At 39.5% G+C, this 10,706-nt stretch overlaps 1 protein-coding gene across 1 annotated transcript; it reads left to right on the forward strand.

Moving 5' to 3' along the window:
- Positions 1-1,333: 1,333 nt before the first annotated feature.
- LOC310961708 (prospero homeobox protein 1-like) lies at positions 1,334-8,092 on the forward strand (the record flags this gene model as incomplete). The annotated part of the gene is made up of 4 exons (XM_083933918.1): positions 1,334-2,302; positions 2,513-2,614; positions 3,683-3,877; positions 7,925-8,092. 4 exons carry the CDS (start codon positions 1,334-1,336, stop codon positions 8,090-8,092), a joined length of 1,434 nt encoding a protein of 477 aa, XP_083790044.1.
- Between the last annotated feature and the right edge of the window lie 2,614 nt (positions 8,093-10,706).

Consider the following 10,706-nt stretch of genomic DNA (forward strand, 5'->3'; position numbering starts at 1 on the left):
TTAACGCAACAAATATATAAAATGTATTACTTATATGTTCATATCAAATATATACTATAACTGTAGTATAATCTACAGTATATAATATAGTATATATATATATAATAACTATAATAATTCCCTAAAAAATAAAAGTAAAATGCAGATACAATCATTTAACTGTAACATGACTGTACCATTCCCTGCTGCATTGGGCCTCTACTTTCAATAACACACACTGTTCTGGGAAAATGATAAGAAATTAGATATAATTTGAATTTCTTCGCAAAATAATAAATCTGTAAAACTATTTGACTTAACAAACTACCCCCCTTTTATATTTTTAAAGATCCAGATTTCAAATCCTATTTGATCACTATGGAAAACCTAAAACTCAAAAATATTGAACTGCCATTATAAGATAATTTAGGCTTTTTCCCAGTGTATACCTCTGGAATATGTAAGGAAACAAATGTTTAAAATGAATATTTTCGTTAATTAAAAGAAAGATATAATTTGAATTCCTCATATAGTCTGATTAAAACAGCATACACAGCGTTTTATAGGTTGGCGTATTTGACCACACCTCCTGATTGTTTGGAGGGGCTCGCTGCTGGACTGCTACAAGTACTTGAGTCCCTCCTGCAGAGCTGCAGAGCTGCAGCCTCTCGGGTCCTTTTCGACAGGCGACGGGTGAGTTGTATAATACTCTGCACTGTATTTTCCAAGCCATACATTTTAGTTTTAACTTTGTCATGTCAAACTGTAATTTAAGATGTTTATCTCACCTCTTAATCTAGTGAAAAGTGAGGGAAATTAACATTTTATTTTATTGTGATTTACTTGCAAAGCAATTCAGATCCACGTTTGTGCAATAAGAAAAAAACATTTTAATTTTACAACATCTCCAAGAATTACAGGAATTAATTTTATTTAAAATGTTCTGCATTATACACTAATCGGTTCTCATGTCTTTTTTCCAAGTCTTTGGAGCAAAGGTATGTATTCTTCCAGCAGCATTTGCCCTGACGGCTGCATTGAGCACCTCTCCTCTTTTCAACCTGACCCTGTGTTGTCAAACCCAGAGATGTCAGGTGTTCCTGTGCCCTTACACAAAGACTGCAAGGACTTAAAAATGCGACCACGGAGTGCTTATTACAGCTACGGTGATGTTGGTTCCAGTTTGATCTGTTCCGGGCAGCTTGAGCACAATCCATCTAGAGACAGCCCCACTGGGCATGTACCCACGAGAAGGCACCCATCTCCTGCATCAAGTTGTTGTGGTCCCTATGACTGGAACTTGAACAGTGGTCATCAAGCAAAGCGTGCCAGAGTAGAAAACATCATCAAAGGCATGACCGGCTCTCCTGGCATGCACTGCACGGATGCGATGACAAATGAGTGCGAGGAGTCACGCGGCGTGCAGGAAAATGAAACGGCTGAAGATCAGGAGCACATGGACAGAAGAGGATCTGGCAGCCAGGCGACGAGAAAGCAGCACGAGTGTCAGCATCAGCACCTCAGAACAATGTTCGACGGTGTGGATGGAGGAACCGACACCACAGAGGACGAGAAATATCCCACCTGGAACGATTCTCCTGAAACATCTCCCAGGGACACGTTTACAGATTCATACAGTGAGTGTCAGAGCAGCTCAAGTAGAAAACCTCAAGGATGGAAGAAGGTGAAGCTGAGGAACTACTTCCAATCCAAACCTGGGAGAATAAATGTGATGGCAGATGTGTTAAAGTACGAACTGTCCAGAGCCGTCAGCAGGAGCATCGATTCTATTTTCAAAAGCATGCCTCTTCTGAAGACAAACGACAAGGGCAAGGTAGAGACCGATGTGCCTCTTCAGTCACCGGTTGGTAAAGATGATAAATCAAGACTTTCCTGTTGTGGGAAAGCAGGGGTTTCACATGTTCAAACCGAAGCTCTGGCTCTGGTTGTACAAAAGCCTCAACTAGAAAACAAGTTTATCCTCCAGTCCGGACCAAGAACTCACCGACGTCCCAAAACTCCAGTCCCGTCTGGTCATGACTCTGCTCTGCATGAAGATCAGCCTACAGCGAAGAATCACAACACACCTGCCCGTCAACGCGCTCTCAGGCGCTTGCACGATGAAGTTGGTCAAGCGAAATTTGAGACGTTTGACGCCCCTTTAAACTCAGTCAAAGTGAGGTCAAAGGTGAACTCCAGATGTGTCCGAAGCCCACAGACTCACACTGTGCCGGTGGATCCCGTGCTGTTGGAAAGCCTGTGTCTCCCCCGTGTCAAGGTCGAGTCCGATTGCCTGGTGAAGAGTAACCTGTACATGCTGAATGTATCCTTTGCAAGTTTCTATATTGATCTTTTATGATGTTTTTTTGTGGCTTTAAGAATCAATCAGCGGTGAGTCAGTAATAACTCTTCCTTTGCTTATTTGAGGTCCAAAAAAATCTTATCTTACTTTGAGGTTTGTGCTTTATAATAAGTCCTGCTGTTTCTTATGTCTAGGATGTGTGTGTTTGACCCTTAACACCGGTACATTTAGGAGGGACTGACCACAAATCATCTGAAGAAAGCAAAACTCATGTTCTTCTACACCCGCTACCCGAGCTCACTGGTACTGAAGATGTGTTTCCACGATGTGCAGGTGAGGAAATACTTGCAATAATGAACACCAGTGCAGTTCTTCCACACATGTGTAATTTTAAACAACTCTAGTAACAAAACAAACCTTAGTTTCACTGTAAACTTTCTGTATTTTGCATTAAACAGACACTCACCGTCCACTTTATCAGGTGCACCTGGTGCTTAATAGTGTGTCAGTGCGGTCTTCTGCTGCCGTTACCTCTCTGCCAGAAAGTAGGTGGTGTGCGTTCACAGATGCTCTCCTGCATTCCTCTGTTGGAACCGGTGGTTATTTGAGTTACTGTTGCCTTTCTATCAGCTCCAACCAGTCTGGCCATTCTCCTCTGACCTCTGGCATCAACAAGGCATTTGCGCCCACAGAACTGCCGCTCACTGGATCTTTTCTCTTTTCGGGACCATTCTCTGTAAACCCTAGAGATGGTTGTGCGTGAAAATCCCAGTAGATCAGCAGTTTCTGAAATCCTCAGAGCAGCCCATCTGGCACCAACAACCACGCCACGCCACGTTCAAAGTCCCCCTAAATCACCTTTCTTCCCCATTCTGACGCTCGCTTTGAACTGCAGCACATCGTCTCGACCATGTCTACATGCCTAAATGCATTGAGCTGCTGCCGTGTGATTGGCTGATTAGAAATTTGCGTTAAAGAGCAGTGGACAGGTGCACCTAATAAAGTGGCCGGTGAGTGTATTTATTGCAGAAAATCTTCAACCTGAATCATACAGCAGTCTGAAAATGTATATTGTTTCTAATGTGCAACATGTTTTATGACCCCAAACCAGTTTGATCGTTCAACATTTTACCACAGAATAATGAATCAGTTCCAGACAAGTTAATACATTTAGTTTTTTTATTTGCAATTAAAACATTATAAGCGAGCAAAAGGATCAGGATTAACAGCTTTACATCAATATTGCATTTCTGTTAAACAATGTGTAAAATATGGTTCATATTTTATTTGCTTTATAGATTTTATTACAGGAAAACATGTTTAGCAGCTTCTCTCTCACCTACAAAAGACAATTACAATATTACACAGTTTGGTCATCTCACTTACCTTTTTCATCCTCAGTTCACGCGCTGCATCACCTCTCAGCTCATCAAGTGGTTCAGTAACTTCAGGGAGTTTTACTACATCCAGATGGAGAAGTTCGCCCGGCACGCTCTCTTAGAAGGCGTGGCCGACGTGAGGGGTCTGACTGTGGGGAGAGAATCAGAACTTTTCAGGGCTCTCAACATGCACTACAACAAAGCCAACGACTGCCAGGTAAACTGATGCTACTATAATTCTTACTGCTCTGAATGGACAAGACACTGGTGATGTTTTCCATCAAACAGTCACAGTGTTTTTTTTCTTTTGGAGCTTTCACTGAGGTCATTTTATTGTCTCATCTTGATCATATGCATGGTTTACTTGTTAGATGTATGTGTGTTGCCCTTTATATATGTCCACTTCTCTGGATCTCCTTATTTGTAGCTATCATGGCTTAATAAGATTAATTCAGTACAAGTGTTCCTAATATGTTGTAGGTTATATAAAATACATAAAGTAAATGTAAACTGCTTCAGTAATGTTTGATATTCACTGTTAGTACAGAGGTTAGAGAATTTAAAGACATGTTTCATTAGTGGAGCTTGTGTATGTGTCAACACATGTCTAATATATTCAGAATCAGAATCAGAAAACCTTTAATGTCGCGCAGACGGGGACATTCTTTTGTCACAGCAGCAACAGAATATGACAAAATAAGATAAAAAATGGCAAAAATAAGCAATAAAGTTAAATTTAAAAAGGGAAGGAATGGAAATAGACATATATACATATTCACATGATATAGTGCAGTTGTTCTTGTTTTGTTTGTTTGTAATAATATAATATGGAGTGAATAAATATGATTAAATATGTCCAAATAGTGCAAAAAACAGAAGTGCCCATAGTACAGGCATATTGCACAGTGCAGGGTACAGGATAAGGTCAATAGTCTATTGGGAGCAGTGCTGATTGTAAAGTCTGACAGCAGCAGGAAGGATTGGTTGTATTAGTTGTGTTACTGCATGCAAATAATTCCAAGATGATGCATAGACCAGGGAAATTGAATTTGAAATGTATCGAACTTTTAAAAAAATGTTAAACGTTTCCAACATGTACATTTAATGACGTGACAATGGTGCTCAACAGCATATAGACAAAATATACCAAACACACAGATACTCAAACACACTCATCACAGGAAAAAAGTCACGAAACAGGAACAGACTGTAAACTGAGGAGGGGGAAGGAAACATCCCTTTTTGTTCAAAGTAAGAAATAAAAGGCTTCTAGAGTTTCATAAAATCATCTGGTTGACCCCAGTGTGGATTATTTTACCTTCATCCAGTTATTAAATCGTCACTAGGCAGAAAATAGTGATAGTGTATTCATATGCATGGATACATGCTGTCATGAAAGGATTGTTGGAGTCGCTGTGATTAGCACTTTCTCTTCAATCAGTGATTTTTTAAATCAGTTAAACAGCGTTCATGTTTACCCGTATATATTCACATTGATCGCAACATATTAACCCGCCTACGTGTGTACTCCTCCACACAGACGGCTACAAATTCAACATGTAGTAACATAACTTGAATACTAATTCTACTGACTGGCACAACTATAACGTATAATATCGCAGTGACAAGTATCAAAGGACAGCGAGACTGAATATGAGTTTTAGAAGTACTAAGGAAACTAAATACTGATTATCTTAAATAAGGATTTATAATAAGACGACTAACATTTCTGAGTAAATACCATAATAATGAGTTCAGCTGATTAATAATACTTATAAGGGTTTCTGAATATAATGCACAACTCAGCCTTTTAATGAAGAATGAGATTTGAGATAATTTGAGACTCCGTGTAATTTGGTAAGTTGTTACATTTTTTGTGTTCACTATATTATTTACAGCATGAAAAAACAGATGGACTTCTATGAGGCATCAGTGGCAGAGGGACACAGGGTCATTATATTACTTTTAATTTTTTATTAAATATATGGAGATGGAGATTCAAATCCATGCAAGTTGAATCATATGTTCGTTTTCCCCTAATTTTTTAAATGTGCTGTGAGGCAAAACCTTACTTCACATTTAGGAAAGAATCACTTTAACATTGCCAGGCGTTCTGCAAGGTTCACCTTTTTTTGTGTGTAACAACAACTATTAACAGAGAAATCCGGGACGGTCGCTAACAGCCGGAAGTGGCTAACACTGATTAGCTCGGGGCAGCACAGTGAAGTCATTAAAATTACTTTTTTAACCACTAACACTGCTCAAATGAACACCAAACCTCTGCAGTAGCATGAAAAGAGTCCTTACACATAAAACAAAGCACCAACAACGTAGTTAGTGAACCCAGAGTGTTTTGAAAGACTTACCAACTGGCCCCTGTACCAGCTCCTCTTACAGTGAAGTCCATTCAAGTCAATTACCAAATGCAATCCAAAAGGAGGGAGCCCACTGATGCTTCAGTTTATGTGTAGAGACTGTTATCATGCTACTGCAGAGGTTTGGTGTTATCATGAGAAGTATTAATGGTTAAAAAAAGCCGTTTTAATGTGTTCACCGTGCTGCCCCGAGCTAATCGGTGTTAGCCACGTCCGGCTACTTTAAGTGACTCTCATGGATATCTCTGTTAATAGTTGTTACACGTAAAAAAAATTCTCGATGGCTTATTTGCTGAGTGTATTTGCCGAAAGAGACCCTGGGATGGTTTTAGGCTGGAATTACACTTCAAGTGAAGCCAAAAGGTCTCAATCGCCCCCTGGTGGATGGCTGCAGTATAGGTCGTTGATCCTCCCACCTCCATATTAGCTGATGGGACATGGGCCAAACTGAAAAATCAAAGTACAAGTCATTTACATTTTTCCCAAAGATTATTTCTGGTATTTTGCGTAGTTTAAATTACGGCGATGTTTTTGCAAGTTTTTTTATTTTAAGTTTGGTGAAACATCATGGTTGACAGCTATGATCGACTCGCGATTGGTCGGGCACGTGCGTGGATCAGAGTCAAATGACATGGCTCCTCTGCCCAATCCCTACTGTACAGACTCTGGTTGCAAAATTACAACATGATGGCGCCCGTATCTTTGGCTTCACTTTTGTACAGTGGGAGCAAGTGGAGACGTGTTGTCCATCTTGATATATGGTCCATGGTAAACACTGACATCACATAGCCACCAAGGCGACACTATCTTAGGTGTTACACTGTCATATTGAAGACTGTGACATGCCTTAGGGTGAGAGAAAATGCCTCAGTGAACTGTAGGATATTCTTCTTCTAGATTCTGTGTGCTAACCTGAGCACTTCGAATATCCAAAACAGAACGGGTCCATCCTCTGGGCAGCTCAAATGTGCTCACACAACTTCATGGTAGATCTACACATTTGATTCTGATATTTAAAGTAGGCTTTTTGACCAAATGGTGGTGAGGAAAAACTTCACAGGTCTTAAAAGCTAACATTTAAAAATGGTTTGATTACTCAGGTTTCCTTAAACATGTAGTTATAAACATAATATATATATATATATATATATATATATATATATATATATATATATATATATATATATATATATATATATATATATATATATATATATATATATATATATATATATATATATATATATATATCAGCCATTATTAGCTCAATGCAGATGTATCAGTATCAGGCTCTAGTTTTTATAGGATCGACAATTTCATGAGCAGGGATATTTTTTGCATTTGTCACAAAAACAATACTAATAACATTATAAAACAGATTTTCTTTTCTGCAAGTGCGCAGGTTAACAGTGAAAGTGTGATACCTGTGGAGGATGACTATTCTGGGAAGGTTGATGTGTTTGCAAGTTGAGATTTACAAATGATTACAACTGAGCCACACACATGCAGGTTCTCCTCGTGTCGTTTTAGGTCTTCAACAGTGGACTGAAATTTGAGAACGACTTTTAATCTCTTAACAAAATACCGCTTTCCAGCTCCTGTATTGTTTAAACAAGAGTTACAATATACATTTGTAGAGTTATTTAGGAACATAAAAACACCCAAGGGTCACATTAAAAAAGTAATAAAAGCAGAGTAAGGTCACAGGTGATATGTGTACTACAGTTGATGCAGTTTGATATTGATCATTTCAGTGAAGCTTGTATCATAGTCCCTTTGCCATGTTTTGGCTTACCTCGATTTTCCAGGCCCGATTCAGATTTTATAAAATCTAAACAGTTTATATGGAAAACGTCTTATGGTTTTAATCGTCTTCTGTGGTTTCACAGGTCCCTGATAGATTCCTGGAGGTGGCAGAGATTACATTGAGAGAATTTTACATTGCCATTTCAGTGGGCAAAGACCGTGATCCATCGTGGAAGAAAGCAATCTACAAGGTGATCTGTAAACTGGACAGTGAAGTCCCAGCTGAGTTCAAAAGTCCTCACTCTGGATGAGAACCAACCAGAAGACATCATGTGCCACAGTGGTTACTGTCACAGTGTGGACTTACGTGTGTCTTGATTAGCAAAGTGTTTTGTTTTTAATGAAGAGCGTACAACAGGTGAGTGCGCAAATCCAATCCGCACACGTACGGCAGACTGAGGCTTTACCAGCTGTTTTTTGTCGCATCTTGAGTAGTTTCACTTTTTTTGTAGTTTGCTATATCGACCATATTATATAGCAATGAGATTTTTATTTATTGTGCAACATAGGACTTTTTCCAGTTTTTGAGAAGCGTTCTTCTTATACAAGCACAAAAAAGGTCCACGCCACACGAGGAAAAAAACATTTAATGCTCAGCACAGCTCATTATTGTCATTCTGTGTGTATGTACAGGATATACGGAGTGTAAATCACATTTATTTTAAAACTAATGAATCAGTAAATTATGTCTCTCACTCTTACAAATTCTAAAAATACCAGTGTTTCTGCTTCTTCCATACTTACCATGAAGATTCATTCATCCACTTTCCAAATGGTACACTGTGGCGGGCTGTCCACTGGAAAATCACACATCTTCGTCTTCATCAGTGGTTCTGAGCGCTTGGTCCTAGGTGATAAACGTTGTTTTCTCTTCAGTAACTTCTGTAACAGCGTTGGCAATCCAGAAGAAATTTTCTCATGAGTGAAAATTCTGGACCATTTTGCTTCCAAGTGCAAATTGTATCAAATATATATTAAACTATTAACCATGACTGAATTTAGTTCTTTTAAATATTGATGCACAGTGTGTACATATGCATTTGATAATGTGACAACAATGTAGGGTATTTTCTATCAATGGTGAGTGAGAACCAGGTTCAAACAGGAAGACTCAAGTGTGCATTAAAGCTGGGGGAGGCAGCAAAAACAAACACCAGAATCTGAAGATACAGCCCTCCTCCTTCAGCTCTCCCATCTCCGTCTAAAGCCTCGCCCACCAGACGAACACAGGCCTACGCACACACTTCACACAGTAACTTGTATGAATTCTAGCCATTTTGATCACATTATATGGTGACATAACATTACATCCTGTTTCCTTTGCAATCTCTGGGTCTGTAAAGCTCTTTGAGTTGACACACTGTGATTCCTGTTCATGTTTATCAATAAAACACATAAATAAGGGTGAAGCATTTCAGAGACGAGAGAAAATGATGCTAATAGTTTAGCCTTCTGCTAACCGTAGCTGCGAGCATTAGCCACTCTGTTAGTTAGCAGCAGCCACGGGACTTTGGCTACGGTTAGCAGAATTACTAACTTTCTTTCAGGCAAAATCAATTAAAATACGCTGAAAAGTTACCATGTAACACGTGCCCAAGGACACACACAAAAAAACGGCCTACCCAAGCTTTAAGTTGAAAATCTAAAGATTACTGAACAAAGCAGTCAGAGCAGATAATCACGTAGCAAAAATTAAAATGTTTTTTCACTTGTTGATTGTTCACAGAGGCATTTTCAGGCAGTTGTTTCAGAGTTTAACTAACTTTACACAGATTAACTAAAATGGAAGCACTTCATTTGCACTGTTCTTTCTCACTTAAATAAATGTTTTGGCTAATTGTGGGCTTTGAAAATGTGCACAGGTGATCATAAAGTAGCAAGCTGAATGTGGTACAACATTATATCTTGACTTTGAATGCAAAAATACCTCAAAACAAAACTAAAAATTGAATTCAAAGTAGACATACACATTAAAATACTGTTCTTGTCATGAGAAGCCACTGTGGGCTCGGCTTAACCACTGGAACCCCAATGTTCCCAGAACGTCTGACTTTACCTCCCCGTAGTCCACCATGGCAGATTTGGTTTCTTTGGAAACAGAGTTGTTGAACATCTTGAGTTTCTTTAACAGAATGTACTATTAAAAAAAAATCAGAGATGGTCGTTCTCTGTCCTACAGTCATGCACTTACATTACACTTCGTCTTCTGACACTTGCAAAGCTGAAGAAAATGTTGAAATAAGCATTAGCTTGTTTGTTACAAAAAAATAAACTAGTGCAATTTTTAAACCCTTAAGGTGCGTTCAGACCAAACGCGGCTGACGTAAATTGAAAAATAAATGTAAATGGCGCGATGACCTGCGATTCAGTTTGAGACGGCGCGAATGGAGTGTTTGAAGAGTCTCAAGCGGCGCGAATAAAGTTGAAAATCAGCGACGAGTTCAAGCCAACAACGTCAGTTCCCTCATGTACTGTTGTTTGAAATCAGACCAACATGGACGAGAACCTAATTATAGCTGTGTGTGGGCACCCGGTGCTCTGCGACACCACTGCCGTCTTCTGCAAGGACAAAATGGGTCAGTGAGGAGGTGGGACTCCACGGTAAGTTTTGAAGCCATCTGTGGCTCGTTTTACTACTTTGCTGACCGTGTTTCTATATGAAATGTTTGCATCAGTTAGCACTTGCTGAGAGCTACCGGCCTCCCGCTCCACCCCCGGGCATCAAACGCGACAAGTGCGAATAACGCAAAAGACATGAATAGTCCAAAAATGATCAAGCGGCACGAAACAAGCGCCTGAAGCGATTGTATTCGCGTCTATCACGTCTGGTGTGAACGCACAGTTAGGACTTCTTGTACAGTGACC

This window comes from Echiichthys vipera (assembly GCF_963691815.1).
Source record: "Echiichthys vipera genome assembly, chromosome: 19".
NCBI classification, from domain to species: domain Eukaryota; kingdom Metazoa; phylum Chordata; class Actinopteri; order Perciformes; family Trachinidae; genus Echiichthys; species Echiichthys vipera.